This window comes from Petaurus breviceps, unplaced genomic scaffold (assembly GCF_028583685.1).
Source record: "Petaurus breviceps papuanus isolate PSGF00001 unplaced genomic scaffold, PetGlider_PUasm1.0 99, whole genome shotgun sequence".
Lineage (NCBI taxonomy): Eukaryota > Metazoa > Chordata > Mammalia > Diprotodontia > Petauridae > Petaurus > Petaurus breviceps.
The window spans coordinates 1990189-2006782 of record NW_027187465.1 but is presented as its reverse complement, the minus strand read 5'-3'; the positions used below and the strand labels follow the sequence as shown (position 1 = coordinate 2006782).

Here is a 16594-nt window from a genome sequence, read left to right as displayed (position 1 = left end):
GGCAATGCCGAGGCCCAGAGGAAGCCAGTGTCCATGGGTCACAAGCTGTGTGGAACAGACTGACCCTACCCACAAACCTCAGGGGACCATCTCACTGGAAGTCTCTGCTTCCATTATCTATCCTGGGGCCATTTTGGCTTTTGTTGTTTAGATACTGATGTGGTTTGCTGTTTCCTTCTCCGACTCATTTTCCTGATAAGGAGACTTGAGGCAAACAGGATTAAGGAATTTACCCAGGATCACCCAGCTAGCAAATGTCTGAAGCCGGGTTTGAATTTGGGAAGGTGAGTCTTCCCAACTCTGGCACTCTATGCACCGTGCCACTATTTAAAGCTTTTCAAATCTGGCCCCAGTCTATCCTTTCCAGACTTATTCCACATTACTGGGGCCGTGGTGTATGTGTGTGTGTGTGGGGGGGGGGGGGGGATGTGTGTGATTGGGTCCAGTTGTAGTAGTGACAAAGATGCCAAGTTAGACCATCGATGAGACAGTCCCAGGGTAGACGGGCTGACCCGAAAGGCAGTGGCTTCCCCTCTTACAGGCAGGGGCTAGACAGCTACATTAAGTAGCTGGAGTTTTGTTCAGGTGTGACTTGGACTGGATGTTTCTGAGATTCGTTCTAGCTTTGAGGTTCTGGGATTTCTGCCCAAGACTCAACACAGCCAGAAACCAAAACCAAGGAAAGCCACGAAGTCACTCAGTGCCCTCCCATCTCCTATTGGGAGGGCCAGGGAAATATCCCCAGGGCAGTTTGTGGCTACCCTGAGCTCCCTTCCTGAGACGCCCTTGGATGCTCCCCCAGCCCTTCCCTCCCCCACTCCCCACCGTCCCATAGTGACAGAATATCGCTAGGTCAAGTTCTGGGACTAAGGAGCTGGCTCTGGGACAACCTCCTCTGGGAGGCTTCCCCTCCCCCAGCTGCCCCTGCCTCACCTCCGAGCCCCCAGCTTCCCCTGGCTCCCCTACCCCGCCCTCTCGGCTGAGAACTTGGTCTCATACTGACGGCAAAACTTCAGGCCATTGGCTGTGAGCTCCCCCATCTCTTAACTATCACGGCTTCTTCCACCCGCCTCCCATGAAATGGTGGCTTTGCTCCTTACCAAGGCCCACCCCTCCACTCGCACAAGTGGTCCCATTCATCCCACCTGACAGATCGCGCCCCCTCATCGCCATCTCTCACCTCTTCATCTCTGAAATGTGGCACAGCCTGCCTTTCCAGGCTTGTGCCGCATTACTGGGGCCACAGGGTGTGTGTGTGTGTGTGTGTGTGTGTGAGTGCATGTATATGTGCATGTGTGTTGTATGTGCATGTATTAGTATGTGTTGTGTGTGCGTGTGTGTTGTGCGCATGTGTGTATGCATGTGTGTGCCCATGTCGCCCCCATCCTCAAAACCCCTTCACTCAGTCCTTCTATCCCCGCTAACTATTGTCCTGTCTCTTCTGCCTTTTGCAGCTAAACCCCTTGGAAAGTTTGTCTACAGCAGGCGCTGCTGCCCAGTCCAGCCCCAGCCTCAGCCCACCAGCCCCGCTCCCTCCAGTCACTGGTCATCTCTGCGCCATCAAGTCCAATGGCTTTTTCTCAGTCCTCATTATTCTTGACTATTGGTCATTTTCTTCTCCTTGAGCCTCTCTCCTCTCTAGGCTTCCAAGACATTCCACCCCTCCCCTCTCATTTACTCCTCTCCCCCTCCTCTCTTCTCCCCTCCTCCGTCCCCTCTTCTCTTCCCCTCCCATCTCTTCTCCCCTTCCCCTCCCCTGTCCCCTCTGTTCTCCCCCCCCTCCTGCTTTCTCCCCCCTCCCCCTCCTCTCTCTTTCTCCCCCCTCCCCTCCCTCTCTCGGCTGCCTCTCCGACTACTCCTGTCTTCTTCTGCAGATCACATCCTCCAGCTGCTGGAGACGCTCAGCAGCTCGGTCCTGGGCCCTCTTCTCTCTCTACAGACCTCACTGGGTGATCTCATCAGTTTCCACGGCCCTAATGACCATTGCTATGCTGTGCATTCTGCCCCATTCTCTCCACTGACCTCAGACCTCTCCAACTGGCCATCCAGCACACATCTTCAGCCAAGAACGTCTAAAACAGCTCGGTTATCTTTCTCCCTAAACCTCCCCCCTCCTGCCTTCCCTGTCACTGTCCCTCAGGCTCCCAACCTCAGAGTCAGCCTCGAAGGCCTGGCGATGTCACCTCTGCTGCACCCCTCCAGTACTCTGGGTCATCCTCTGACCCGTAGGCCTACTGCAGCAGCTGCTGGGGGCTTGCCTGCCTGCCCCAGACCATCCTCCATTCAGCCCCTCTGTGATCTTCCTAAAGTGCAGTTCTGACCACATCACTCCCTCCTCAGTAATCAGTGGCTCCCTATCACTTCCAGGAGCTCTGCTTGGCCTTCCAAGTCCTTCCTAACCCGGCCCCTTCCTCCCACTCCCTTTCCAGTCCTTGTGCACCATAATCTCTTGACACACAGCCTTGGTTCCAGCGCCACAGGCCGCCTGGCTCTTCCTCAAACTGGACACAGGCCATCTCTCAGCTCTGGACCTTTGCTCTGGCTAGGCTCCCTCCTCCTCTCTGCCCCCCGGCTTCTAGCAGGGCCCAGTGAAAAGCTCATCCTCTACAGCTTCCTTTCTGTATTCACATATTGGCTTCTAGTCTTCCCATTAGACTGTGAACTCCCTGAGCAGGGACTGACTTTTGCCTTCTTGGGATCCCCAATATTGAGTGTGATGCCTGGCTTCCACTGGTGCTTAATAAATGCTTGCTGACTGACTCTAGCCCAGAGGACCAAACAGTGGGTGCTGAAAGAGGGAGGGCTGGGCTTGATGAAAGGAAACTTCCAAATCACTGGAGCCATCCCAGATGAAGAGGGCTGTGTCAGCAGGTCAACAGCTGCCCATCACTGGAGGTCTTCAAACCGGCAACCACTTGGTCGGGAATGGCACAAGGGGAGATTTCCGTTGGGGTAGACTGGACTAGATGGGCTCACCTTGGGCTATCCTGGCCCAAGACCATCTTCCTGCACAGCACCCTGGACCTCAAAATGGATTCCTCAGAGGGGGCTCTGAAGATCCCCCACCCAGTACAGGGGAGGGGGAAAGAACAAGGTGGGAAGCTGGGACTATCCTCTCTGCCCTGGATGGCAACAGCCTTTGTCCTGGCCCAGTTCTAGAGTTCTCAGACTGGAACCTTCGGCCTTCACTTCCAATTTTCTGTGCCCTCCCTTTCCCCCCACTTTACAGGAATAAATCATTTTAAGATTAGAGAATTAAGAGCTGAAGAGACCTTTGGGGGCAATTTTAGTCCAACCTAAACCCTCAGTTTACAAAGAATTTTGAGGCCCAGGAAGGCTGTGACTTACCTGTGGTCCCCTGGGTAGTCAGCAGCAGAGCTGAGTTTCAAACCCAGAACCTGCAGCTTGAAATCTCATTATTTTTCTGCAACAGTCTTTTTCAGGGATCAGAGAGAGGCTTGGCCCCAAGTAGACCACTGGAGCTTGAAGGGATGCAGCCCAGCATCTGGGCACAAGGCCCAAAGGGGGAAATGACTTGCCCAAGGTCATAACAAAGGTAGAACTCAGACCTAGGCCCTCCACTTCTAAAGTGCTCCACCCTGTCCTGCCTGACCTCGGGTTTGGGAGGATATGCCCTGATACCCCCTAGGGAGAGCAAACTGACTGAAGGGGCTGGACATACCACCCATGTCTTAGACACAGTCCAGGAATTGCAAAGTGCTTTATTGCCAGAGATTTCTTAAAAACAGGAGATGTAAGAACAGAGGGCACTTCCCTAAAGATGGGACAGAGATCATAGGCTATCCCTAGGAGAGGAAGGGTATGGAGACCAATCCTCTGCAGAGGGAGCTCCCTCCCAGGACCATGGAGAGAGGGCTGCAGAAGGGGAAGAACGGACAGAGAAGGGGTATCTACCTCCCAGGGAGCCCCTAGCCCCACATGGAGGGAGCGTGTGCAAAGACGATTACCGAGGGCTGGGGCAGGGGAGTGTCAAGGCTTGAGGCTTCCCAACTGAAGCCCTCCACAGCACCATGATTCCACTCTGTGGGTACACCCACACAGCTTCACGGATAAGGCACACATGAGTGTTTTATGCATTAGAGGCCAGGCCTCTTAGCTTTCCTGCCCTCTAGGGGAGGACATGGGGAAGAAAACTGAAGGGAACCAGCTTTGGCGTAGAGTGAGAGCCTTCCCTAACCCCCACCCACCAGGGGCCAGGCCTCAGAGCAGGGCCAGCTCCAAGAGGAAGCCAAGAAAATGATCCAGGTTCCAAAGGATGAGAGGGAAGGTTTGAGATCATCTCCCCTCACCCTTAGCCTAAGGGGAATGCAGTCCCCTACCCCTAGGCATCTGCTCAGGCAACAGGACCAGGAAACCAACTACTTAAAAATTAGGGTGAAAGGAGGCCCCAGGGGACATCCCCCTCACACACACCTATATAGAGGGGGCACCAGACCAGCCCCCACCGCCATGGGACAAAGCTTTGGTTTAGCCTTTGGAGACACCAGAACCTCACCAAAGAAAAGGACAGTGGTGGGGGTGGTGTCCAGCCAGCCTGAGTCAAAGGGACATAAGTTCTGGATCCAGCCACTACCGGCAGCTCTCCTGGCGATTCTGAAGGACCTCGATGACATTGTCGATACCATCCTCAGGTACCTGTGGGGGGGAGGGGGGAAGAGTACCATGGACCCTGCTTAAAAGAGGAGGGAACCAGGGAGAGCTGGACTTACTGAGACCAGCGACCTTTTAGAGGGAAGCACATCAGAACAAATCCCTGGGGGCACTGCCAGCCTGGGTGACATGGGCAAATTTCTTCATTTCTCTGGGCCTGTCTCTGCCGCTCTAAAACAAGGGGGTGGGACTCGCTGGTCTCTGAGGCCCCTCCTAGCTCTGTCTGTGATGAGCATGCCCTGGACTGGCCTGGAGTCGAGAGGTAACCCCAGCCCAGGAGGGCCTGGCTTTGGGGAAGGGATCACAGGGAAAAGGAAGACACTCACCAGGGCGTGGTCAAAGTTGAAGGTGCTGATGTAGTAGGCAGAGATGTCAGCAGCGGCCAGGGGCCCAGCGATCTGGGCCACGATCCCACACTCGTCTGGGCCAAGGAGAGATAGGGAAGGGAGGGGGTGAAAGGAAGCAGTGGGGGCTGGCTGCTCTCACTAACTTTGTCAGGACAGCCCAGAACCAAAGCTGCTCTCGCACTTGCAGGCGGTGGGAGCCTGGACAAATCTCGGGGACTCAGATTTCTGCTCTGCAGAAATGTTCCAGAATGCAGCAGGGCTGTTCCTCTACCCCTCAGGGCATTTCAAGCACACCTTCAGAATGTAAACTCCTGGAGGGCCAGCACTTATCCATGTTCATCAGCCAAGCATTATTCACAAATGCTTACTGAATTGGACTCGAGAAACCTGGATCTGAATTCTCCTTCTTCTACATCCTTGCTGAGTGACCCTGGGCCAGTCACTTTCCTCCTCTGGAAAAATGAGGCATCTGGCCTCGATGAGCTGTTTGCCTGGTCCTCTTCCCCTTTCCAGGCTGATGCCCAGCAGTCCTCCTCCACTCCACGTTCCCCATATGACACTCCTGTTCCCCCTTCCATGCTCCCCCCACCCTAGCTGCGCCTTTCAGAAATGGGGCCATTCCCCAATGTTTATTTAGCTCCATTTCTACCTCCTCCAACTGGGCCTGGCCCAGGCACCCCAAATGGGAGAGCCCCCAACCTTGAAATCACTTGGGATTCCAGATATCTCTGGTGTTTATCTGTGAGCAGCTATCCTCCAGCAAAATGGAAGCTCCCTGAGGACGGGAACGGCTTGTTTGTGTGACAGTGGCATTCTCAGTGACTGGCACATACTTCATGCTTGCCATGTTGAACTGCCCAGTGCCATTAACTGCACTGTCTATGGCCATACCCACTCCCACTCCCCCCCGCAAACAGGCTGGGCTGGCCAGGGACCTCATCCCAGACCCTTGGCTGCCAAAGATCCCCCAAAGCCTCTAGACCTTTGCCTGCCCCTATTGTGGTCCCAGGGAGCTCCCTGGCCAGCCAGGACTCACCGAAGCCTAGGGGCTGGCCCCCGATTCGAACCATTCTCCAGAGTTCCCCACAGGAGCTGGTGAGCAACAGGTCACTGGGGAACCTGGGGGGGGGGAAGGTAGAATTGGCCCCTCCCCTCCCCTCTCGCCCCCTGACTCATACCTCCTCCCTCTCCTATGCTGGGACAGGTCTTGAGCAGGGTATCAGGAGACCTGGCTTCTGGTCCCACTCTACCCTGACTCACTGGAGGACCATGGGTAATCGACTTCCCCTCTCCAAAATGCTCCTCCCTCTGCATGACAGGGGGGTTGGACTGGGTCATCTTGAAGGGCCCTCCCAGGGCTCTAATGTCCCACTGCATTTTGTGACCACTGAAGTTCTGTGTCTCTCTCAGGAGGCCCTGGGACCTCGCCACCACCTGGGAAGGGAAGCAACGGGCCTTGACCCCGCCCAGGCTCTGAGGGAGGGGCTACCTACCTCTTCTGTGTCTCAGCATCCATGACAATAGAGATGTAGCCCTCGATCAGGGAGAAGGCAAAGAAGGGGATGGAGTCAAGGTCGGGGTCATCAGAAGCCCCCTCCTTTGGAGCACTGGGGAGGCATGGAGAGAAAAGGAGGGCGGACAGTCAGTCCTGCCTCCCCACAACAGCTCCATCTCTCCTCTGAAGGGCTGGGGAGCTCAGCACGGGGGTGTGCAACAAAAGGGAGGGGTTATGCTAGAACTGCCTTGGTGACTTAGGAAAGCCCCTTCCTGTCTTTGTGCCTCAGTTTCCCCATATGTAAAATGATCTATAAAGGTTCTTTTTGACTCCCACATTCTATGCTCTAAGGTCCCTCCCTAGCCCTGCCATTCCCTGTTCTAAGACCCCTCCCAGTTCTGACCTCACTTTCCATAACTGCTCTGTGACCTTTCCCCATGCTGGATCTCAGTTTCCCCATCTATACAATGAAGGGGTAAGACCTATGAGAGTCACTTCCAACTCTGTATTTTAGGTCCTAAGACCCCTTCCAGTCCTGAAGTCCCAGGAGTCTTGCTTTTCCCAATCTGGGCCTTAATTTCCCCATCTGGAAGGCAAGGGGAAGGGATGGGAGAGAAAGGTCCCTACCCGTGGGAGTAGAAGAGAACATCCATGAGTGTGGTGGCGATGGCTGGCAGGGTGTCGGGGTCCAGCGTGAGGATGCAGAATCTGTTCTGGGGGCTCTGGATTGGGTGCACAGTGGGGCTGGGGCCTGCCTCAGGGAAGGGGGAAGAGCCTTGTAAATGGCCAGCCAGGCACCCTTCTGTGTCTGGGGAGGTGGCTCCACCTGGTGGCCGCACCTGGTGGCCGCACAGGACGAGCCCACTGGGCAAAGCTTAGGGCATCTCTGGGGAAAACAAGGGTTTTCTAACCCCCTGAGCCAATTAACCATAAACTCGGTGATGGTGGAGAAGTCTCACTCTCTGGGCCAGGCTAGTCGTCCCTGACCTCCCAGGCTTCTCCAAAGGTTTATGTCCTCTGGCTAAGAATGCCACAGGACTTTATATTGTTATGATTAGTAGCAGAATGGCTAAAGACCCACCTCCCTTCCAGAGGTGGGGGGTTACAGGTGTAGAGCATGGCACGCACTGTTAGACTAGGAGGAGATCGGGGTGGTTTTGCTGAACTGGTTCCCCATTCCCTACCTTGTTACAAGGGCTAACTCTCAAAAAAAAACCCCAAACCAAGATTTGGCTCTGGGTGGGGGAATAAGTGATATCAATCCTTTTTTAAAAAGGTTAATAACATCAGAAGCCTTTGGGAGCAGTCAGACCAAAGCAGACCCAGGCGGGGCGAGGGGAGAGGCATGTGAAGGAATGTCGTTTCAGCAGCTCTCCCAGGTGAGGCATAGCTCTCCCCCTGTGCCCCTGCCCTGGCGGCCCCTCACCCAGTTTGGCTTTGTGGAAGCCGTTGCTGGCATCGTCACAGGCCACGGGCACCGGCTCTCCATCGACCTCCCGGTAGATGGCAAACTCCTGGGCCAGAGTGTGGATCACTACGGGCAGGTCCTGCTCCCGGACCTACAGCCCAGAGGGGAGGCTAAGAGGTCATGAGGTCATATAACAGCGCCTCCCGAGAACTCCCCAGACCCATGGCTGCCATGTGCCTCCCTCCCACATAGACATACACCATCATATATGTGCTATCCACACCACGCACACTCCTCAGCTTAGGCATAGTTGTTGGGTGTGAGTATGACCCTCACACTCATTCATTCACCCTCTCCCTCCTTCTCTCTGTGTCTCTGTGTGTCTCTCCTCCTCTCCATCTCCCCCTCTCCCTGTGTGTCTCTCCCCATTTCTCCCTCTCCCTGTGTCTCCCTCCCCACCCCCATCTCCCTCCTTCCCCTGTAAGCCCATGGCCTCCACTTGGACTTGGGGCAGGCCGAGTCTTGTCCTGGAGGTCCCTGGGAAGAGGGCATGAGCAGACATATTCCTGTACATGCCCCAGGCCTGGAATCTTGCTCTTCCTCTCACTTCTCACACTCCTGCCCCCAGAGCCTGGCAGAATGGGGCCGAGGAAGAAGGCAAAGCCAAGGCCCTCGGTCTCACCAAAGCTTTGGGGGAGCAGGAACCCACAAGCTCCTCTAGCCCAGATGACCCACCCATCCCCACAAGCCTCACCAGAATGAAGTCTGTCTGGTACGTGGACAGCATGAGAACCGAGACGTGGTGCTCTGCCAGCGGGGCGATGACCGAGCGGGCAATCTTGGTGACGCCAACAGCCTGAAAGTTGGTGGCCGAGCTGCTGTTGGACAGAACGTTGAGAACCAGCCATGTGGCCTCAGCCACCTGCAAGAACTCTGACGGGGGCAGCTCTGTGGGAAGGAGAGCAGGGCAATGAGTGAGGACCAGGCCCCCCTCCCCTTCTCTTCCTCTCCCCCCCTTCCCCTTCCTCTTCCTCCCCCTTCTCTTCTTCCTCTCCCTCCTCCTCTTCCCCCTCTCTCCTCCCCTCCTCTTCCTCCCTCTCCTCCTCCCCCTCCTCCCCAGCCCAGTGCCATCCCACAAGGGCGGAATCCCTGCAGTTGGCATCAGGAGACCTTGATTCTATCCCTGCCGCTGATCTCTGTAGGACCTTAGCCAAGTTACTTCCCCACTGGGGGCCATAATAATCCCTCTAGGGTATCACAGAGATCCGGTGGCACAGTATGTGTGAGGAACAGTGTCACCCAGGCTGTGAGGCAGACACATGGGGCAGCAGGATGCTATGTCTGGACAGCTGAAAGGCGTCTCCCCTTTGCTGTCCCTAAGAATGGTCTACTTGGACACAGCATCTCCTTCACCGGAGGCTTGGCCTGGAGGCCAGCTGGTCCAATGCCTTTTTTTTACAGAAGAGGTGCCAAGGCCCAGACACATTTAACATCTTGCCCACAGTCATAGAGTCAGTCATGGAGTCAGAATTGGAACTCAGCACCTCTGCCTGCAGAGCAAGCAGGCTTTCCATGGGGCTGTCCCGGCAGGCATCTCTGCTACAGTGCCAGACAGATTGGACTGTGCCCTCCAACTGGGCAATTCTCAGATCCAGGCAGTCCTAGACCCTCTCCAAGCCCCAGGGTCTAAACTGAGGCTGATCCTAGCCAGAAACTGGATCCTGAATCTGTCCCAGGCCACCACTCCTCCATGTGGTGGGCAGGCCATGTGGTTGGGGCCCCGATGGCCCCAGAAAATCTTTTCTGCCTCTCCCCACTCCACAATCCCAAAGCCAGGCTGATACCCTCCTACCCAGGGAGGGACCAGGCTTCTGCGCAAGGGCTGAAAGAATAGCAGACAGTGGGGGGAAGTGCCTGGGTCTTGGTGCCAAACCTCCCTGGGTGCCAGCAGGGGTGGCCAGGCCAGCGAGCTCAGATGGGGAAGAGGGTGGAAGCTTGTTAGTGAGGGGCCTCCAGCCACCACAAGAGGGAGCCATTGAGAGGAGGTCTGGCTCCTTCCTCCTCAGCCTAGGCTCGACCAGCAGTGATGGCACCCTGCCTGACCTTCCTGGTGGGAGTGTGGGGGATGGACCCGGGAGCCGGTGAGCTAGGTCTGGACTCAAAGGCCAGCTTCACTGCACACGAGCTGGGCAGCCTTGGACAGGCCACCTCTCTCTGGACTGGTCTGTCTTTGGCAAAAGCAGGCGAAGGGAGATGCTCTATGACCACAGGATCCCCCTGGGAACTAGGCAGTGGGCAGGGGGCATGGCCTGATCCCTCAGGGAGGGAAGGGGATATGGTATGCAGGGCTGGGAGGCACCCCAGTATATCTTCCACTGCCCAAGTCAGAACTAGACCCCCTCTACAGAAGGTGCAACAAGCAGTCACCCAGGCTGCTCTCGAGGACCTACAGTGACGGGGAGCTCACTACCTCCTGCCCATCCTGCTTTGGGGCAGCTCTGATGTGAGGAAGGGAACTAAATCTACCTCTCTGCAGACCCAACTCCCCCAGTAGGGAGGTGAGAGGCACACCAGCAGCCTGAACAGCCCTGAACACCCCGGCCTCCAGGGGTGGGGAGCTGGGTGAACTGGGACAGATGGTGGGAGTGGCTGAGGTCATAGGCTCTGTCCGGAGTTTAGGGAGGGTGGGGGTAGGACCTGAGCCTTTCCCCCAGGGTGGCTAGTCCTGCATAAAAGCTGCCTTTGTTGGCATCCAGGCTGCCCAGGCTGGCTTCCTTCCTATCAGCTCAAATGGCCAGGCCCTGACCTCTCTATGACTCTAGTACACACACCCCACTCCCCCAAGCATCCCAAGCAGGACAGAAGAGGAGGGCCTGAGCCTAGACATACAGGGGCCAGGCCAAGAGCCAGCCTGGGTAGCCAGAGCTCAGTGGGAAGAGCCCTGGGTTCAAAGCCGGCTGATACTTTAGTCACTGGCTATATGATCTTAGGACCTAAGTCCCTCCCCTTCCCTGAGACTCACTTGGCTCCTCCATAAAATGAAGGACTTAGAAAGTCCCTGGTAGGGCAGCTAGGTGGTGCTACAGTGGATAGAGTCAGCCTGGAGTCAGAAAGACCTGAATTCAAATCTAACCTCTGGCAAGTACTAGCTGTGTGACCCTGGGCAAGTCACTTCATCCTGTTTGCCTCAGTTTCTTCATCTGAAAAATGGACTGGAGAGGAAACAGAAACCAGTCCGTAATCTTTGCCGATTAAAACCCCAAATGGCATTCTGAAGAGTTAGACATGAGTGAAAAATGACTGAGCAACAAAAAAGACCCCTACCATTGCTATCAGTATTGTTCTGAGTTCAGGGAAAAGCAGCCTATCTCGGCCTCCGAACCCAGAGCCTAGCACCAGCTGAATCTGGGCAGAAGCCCCAAGCTCCAAGGCTCTGCCTTCCTAGGCCTAAGGCAGCAGGCAGTGGCTGGGAAGGTGGCCAGTGGGCAGCTGGAAGCTGGCACTGGTGGGCACCATTGGAGGTGGGTGAAAGGAGTCAAGGAGGAGGAAGAGCCAGAGAGGAAGGGGAAAGGTCAAGTGAAGAAAGGGAGCAGGGCTGGGCTTGGTTCTCCCCTCCCCCCCAGCCCTGGGCCAAGGTCTACCTGGACCCCAAGTTCAGGAGTCTTCCCTCCCCATGATTAGAGATCCAGAGCTGTGCAAGTCCCACCCCTATTATACAAATAAGGAAACTGAGACCAAGAAGGTTATCATTAATAGCAACAATAATAGCCAACATTAATAACATTTTATGGTTTGTATGACACTTTCTATGTTAAGCTCTTTGATCCTCATGACTTATACAAGGTCACAAAGGTTACTGAGCAGAGGGAAATTTGAACCCAGGACTCTGGGATTTAGAGCTAGAGGCCTCTTTATGACCATCTAGAGGTGGGGAACCTGCAGCCTGGAGGCCATGTAGTCCCACTGGAGGTTCCCCACCCCTGATCTAGTCCAAGTTCGAGAGAAGAAGCCCAGACTCGGAGAAGTTTGTTGCCCAGGCTGAACTAAGGGTTGGGTTAGATCCACCCAACAAGCTGCCACGATTGGTTTGGCACCTTTGGCACCCAATTGGATTAAAATGGAATTGGGAATTATTTCACAAAATAAATAAAAATACAATAGAATCAAATGTGGTTCTCTAATCCAATCTGCAGCTTACAGGGATCTTTGTGTATGGTTAAGTGGCCCCGTTTCTATTTATTGACACCCTATTCTCAGCCTTGGTGATGCTGGGAGTGACTTACTCACACCAGGTCCCATAGTCAGTTAATGGTGTTGGGATTCAAACCCAGATACTCAGGCTGCCTCTAAAGCATGAATCTGGATGGACAACCTGGGGCCTCTTAGAACATTCTCCAGTTCTAGCGAGGTCTTAGGTGGAGAGGGGGTGGAGAGAAGGGACTAAACTGAGGAAGGCAAGAAAGGGAAGCAAGCTATCTCTCACCCAGGTTCAACCAACTTGTGTGCCAGACGTGACCAGTGGTTGAGCACTCCTCTCTTCACTCACAACATCCTTCCTGGGGCCTTCCCCTCCCCCTTTCTAGACTCTGTCCCATGCATTTAGCAACTAATCACATTTATTAAGCATTGTGCAAAGACAAAAATAGTTCCTGTCCTCAAGAAACTTGCATTCCAGGAGAGGAGACAACAGGTAAATAATCAGGCAAAGAATGCACCCCAACTATTCTCTCCCAATTGAAAGGGCCTTCCCTACCCTTCTATAAATGAAAGGCCTCCTTCCTAGATAAAGGTGGCCAACTGGTAACTGGGAAGGGGAGGAAGGACAGGGTAGAAGACTCTGGTCAGGGAGGAACACAGCCAGCTTGGGGGGGGGGGGGCGCGCAGAGAGGGGGAACAGACTTTTGAATTCTCCCTTTCCCCTTTTCCCTCAATGGGCTCTGAACCAGGCCATGCCGGTAACTTCTGAGCACGGCTCCAGGGACCCCAGTCCTCAGCTCGCCCGCAGGAGGCTAGAAGACAACTCAGAAGAATGGCAAAATGGACCAGACCAAATATTCAGATGTCCCCTAGCAAGGCAAACATCAGATTTAGAAAAAGTCAACTATACTAATTTTCACAGTAACTGGAAAGTGAGAGTCAATGTTCATGACTAGGTAAAGCCAATATATAAAAATGGCAACAGTAACAAAATTGACTCCATCACCAATCAAAGTACCGATGGATATAATACATTGCCGTGGCTGTTAGTTCTACCTCTTGAAATGACTTTGTATTGCTTTGCATTTACTTGTCTGTATACATCAAATGAGATTAAAAAATCCTTTGTGGGGCAAGTTAGGTTACTCAGTGGGTAGAGTACCTGCCCTGGAGTGAGGATCACTTGAGTTCAAATATGACATCAGACACTAACTAGTTGTGTTACCCTGGGCAAGTCAATTAACCTCGACTGTCTCCCAAAAAGGGGGGGGGGGGGGGAAATACTTTGGCAAACTTATAGAGCTATATAAATGCTAATTTTCATTATTATGTGCTAATTCCCCTAGTAGAATATAAGTTCCTTAGAGGGCAGATGCTTTATTTTTGTCATTATGACCCCAGTGCCTTGAATAGAGTGGGTGCTTAATAAGTTTATTGAATTACTACTACTTTGCAATCGGTATATGGGAAAGATCAAGACTCGGAGACAGACAACCTGGGTTCAAAACTCAGCTCTGGCCCGGGGAATTCCCTATGAGACCTTGGGCATGTCACTTTCCATCTTAGGGTGTCTGTTTCCTTGTTTGAAAACACAAAGGTTTTCACCAGATGACTTAGGAAGTTCCTCTTAACTCAAGATCTTATCATTCTCCTCTGGCTCCCTTTGTGGCCAATGCCTGAGGCTGAGAGCCTGGACACCTGGGGCCAGCTGCTGGATGAGCCTCTGGTGGGGAAGATAAGCTCAGCAGAAGCCCAGCGCAAGCAGCATCCCCTAGCACCAGACTCTGTGTCTGAGGTCACAACAGGAAATAGAAAGTGGGGTGAAGACAGGCAGCTTCCAGGAAAGGGATCAGGCTCATTGACATACATACAACCCATGTGTTGGGTCTAGACTTGAAAAATTTTGCATTTCATCTGCCTTGATCACCTGCTGGCTCCCATCTATTCCCCCCCCCCAAGCTCCTAGACCCTCAGTTGATATTGGGCCCCTATTTCAAGAAATCCCAGTGGCACCCTGGGGTGGGGACACCCTGCTCCCTCCCAGAGGTAGAGGGGGGTTTCTGAGGACAGCATGAGGAAACAGCAGTTATTAGAAGCCTCCTGTACCATCATGGCTCTTTCCCTCTCCTCCTCCCTGGCCAGAGGGCATAGGACACGGAGTCCAGTGGGTAATCACCTTTTCTAATCCAGAGTGCTTTGCTCTCCTTAAAATTACCTATAAATATGCCTGCTATTATTACTATTTTGCCAAAAAGGAAACCACAATCTTGGGAAAGGGAAGTGAGTTGGCCAAGATCACACAACCACAGCAGAACCAGGGTCCAAAGGAAACAGCTGCCATAGGACTGCCAAGGATGCCCTCAGCAGTGTCGCTCACCCAGCCTCTGCTGGGAGCCTGGCCACCTCTCCAGGGGGCTTCCCATCCACTCTGGGACAGCTGGGGCAGGAAACCAGGTGCCACTCAAATGCATTTCACTGGGCCTGCTGCCTCCATCCTTCTCTCCTGCCCCAGGCCCTGTCTTAAGTATTCTGATGACAGTGTCAGTCTGGCACACACAGGCAGTCAAGGGATGCCCCTTGCCGGGGTCTGAGGGAGAGGGACTGAGGAGACCAGGGAGGGAGAAGCCAGAACCCAGTACCTTTGTATCCTTCTTCATCCAGCATCAAGGTATAATCTTCTGGGGTTTCCGTCAGGCTGAAAAATTTGCACCTAAAGAGAAGAGGACCCCCCCCCATGAGCCAAGGCAAGGTACTCCCTATCCCCCTGGATCCCAAAGTCCAGAGGCAGGGGAGGGAGGAATGGGAAAGGATGGGTCAGACTCAAGGAAAGTGAGTGGACTTTGCCCAGGCTCCATTCAAGCAGAACAAATTGGGTCCCCTGGAAACGCTTGCCCATGAGGAGGAGAGGGGGAAGAAGGGGAATGATGGGTACAGGGGATCCCGGGTGTTCCCTAAACTCACTCCAGAATCTCCATGACGGAGCCATGCAACCCAGTCCCTTTGCCCCTAGTGCAGGAGAAGGAACCACCTCCCAACCAATTTCCCAAGAGCTGGTTAGGGTGACCCCTGCTGGTACTCATCCCTCTGACCCACTGACCCAAAGAATCCTAGAGCTGGGAGGTCCCTTAGAGATTAGAATAGCTCTCAGAGTCCGAACCCCCTCATTTTACAGAAGATCAAATTGATGCCCAGGGAAGGGAAAGCACTCGTCCAAGGTCACCCCGCTACTAAGCAGCCAGCTGCCGGTGCATGAACTCAAGCTTCACTGAATCCCCGGAGTCAGCTAGAAAAGCCACCATTAAGGCTGTACCATTCAACGCCTCCCCGTTAATAGAGAGTCTTGGAAGAAGGACAAGTCCAAGCAAGCTGGGGGGTGGGGGAGGGGCCGCCACCGTTCACTTTCTGGGCGTCTCTGGGCAAGTTACTACAATCTCTCTGAATCTCAGTGGCCCCTTCTGTAAAGTGGGGATAATAAGGGCCTGCAGAGCTGGCTCGGGGATGGAAAGTGGGCGAGAGCGTGCTTAGCATCAGCCTTAGCCCCCAGACCCACCCAGAGCCGGGGGTGGGGGGGCAGGCAGGGCCCCCAGCTCCGGCCTCAGCCTTACCGGCTTCGCTGCCGCAGGAAGAGCAGCTTGACCAGAGGGTGCGTATAAAGCCAGAGTCCCGGGCGAGCGATACTCAGCACCCGGACCCGGTGCTCCAGTATGTGCAGCTCCATCGGGCCGGGCTCGCCGATCCACGGAGCCCGGGAGGCCCGGGGGCTGGGAGGTGGCCGCTCCAAGGAGGCGGCTGCGGCTGCTGCTGCCGGGCCCCACAGCCGCCCAGCCAGCACCAGGCCCCGGGCCCTCCTCCTCCCGGAGCGCTCCGGCCCACGCCACGCCCCCTTGAAACTCCCCAGGACACGCCCCGTCCCTTCCGAACGCTCGGGTCCAGCCAATGCCTTAGCCGAAGTCTCCGGGCCACGCCCCCGCTGGCTGCCCCATCTGGAATGGAGGGTGGGGGTGAGGGGGCGGGCCCCACGCGTGTACCGAGCGCCACGCAAAGTGATGTCCGGGAACCCGAGGGGGCTAGCCAGAAGGCTGCGGGGGAGTGGGGGGACCTCGCGAGGGGCTGTCTGGGCAGGTTGGTCCAGGCCCCACCCAGGCTGGGGAAATTCAGCCTCCGGACGGGTGGCGGGGACCGGCTTCTCCAGACCCTGGGAACAGGCCCGAGCAGAAGCCCAGCTCCGCTCTCCCAACTTACTGACCCCTGAAAGGCCACTCGGATGCTGGATCGGCGGACCCACCCCCTCTCGGATCAGGGCCAGCTAACAAGGGCAGGGGCGGAGCACACCGACCCACCCCCACGTCCCACTGTGAATTCTCCCATTCACAAGCCCAGCGTCCTCCTTTTAGGTGAGGAAACTGAGGCCCAGAATGGGAGAGGGGTCAAAGATCCAAAAAGCACTTCAATGTCAGAAGCAAGAGTTGTCTCCAG

At 55.0% G+C, this 16594-nt stretch overlaps 1 protein-coding gene across 3 annotated transcripts; it reads right to left on the bottom strand.

Annotated features, from left to right (window-relative positions):
* Window positions 1-3702: 3702 nt before the first annotated feature.
* CASTOR1 (cytosolic arginine sensor for mTORC1 subunit 1) lies at window positions 3703-15996 on the bottom strand. Of its 3 annotated transcripts, none has more exons than XM_069081855.1 (9): window positions 15724-15986; window positions 14758-14828; window positions 8676-8869; window positions 7940-8072; window positions 7141-7264; window positions 6512-6625; window positions 6055-6137; window positions 4998-5092; window positions 3703-4656 (listed from the first exon to the last, which is right to left on the bottom strand). In XM_069081855.1, exons 1-9 carry the CDS (start codon window positions 15834-15836, stop codon window positions 4591-4593), a joined length of 993 nt encoding a protein of 330 aa, XP_068937956.1. In that variant the 5' UTR covers window positions 15837-15986; the 3' UTR covers window positions 3703-4590. The 3 variants fall into 3 exon arrangements, with proteins under 3 accessions (XP_068937956.1, XP_068937957.1, XP_068937958.1); XM_069081856.1 differs by lacking the exon at window positions 15724-15986 and adding an exon at window positions 15216-15430; XM_069081857.1 differs by lacking the exon at window positions 6055-6137 and having other exon boundaries at window positions 15724-15996.
* Window positions 15997-16594: the final 598 nt, after the last annotated feature.

What these genes read in the sequence shown, in the direction of transcription:
- CASTOR1 (XM_069081855.1), bottom strand. Translation starts at nt 15,836, where the DNA reads ATGGAGCTGCACATACTGGAGCACCGGGTCCGGGTGCTGAGTATCGCT. An exon ending in GGATGAAGAAGGATACAAAG is followed by an intron (nt 8,870 to 14,757) that starts GTACTGGGTTCT and finishes TCCTTCCCACAG; the next exon opens with AGCTGCCCCCGTCAGAGTTC. An exon ending in ACCAGACAGACTTCATTCTG is followed by an intron (nt 8,073 to 8,675) that starts GTGAGGCTTGTG and finishes TCTGGGCTGTAG; the next exon opens with GTCCGGGAGCAGGACCTGCC.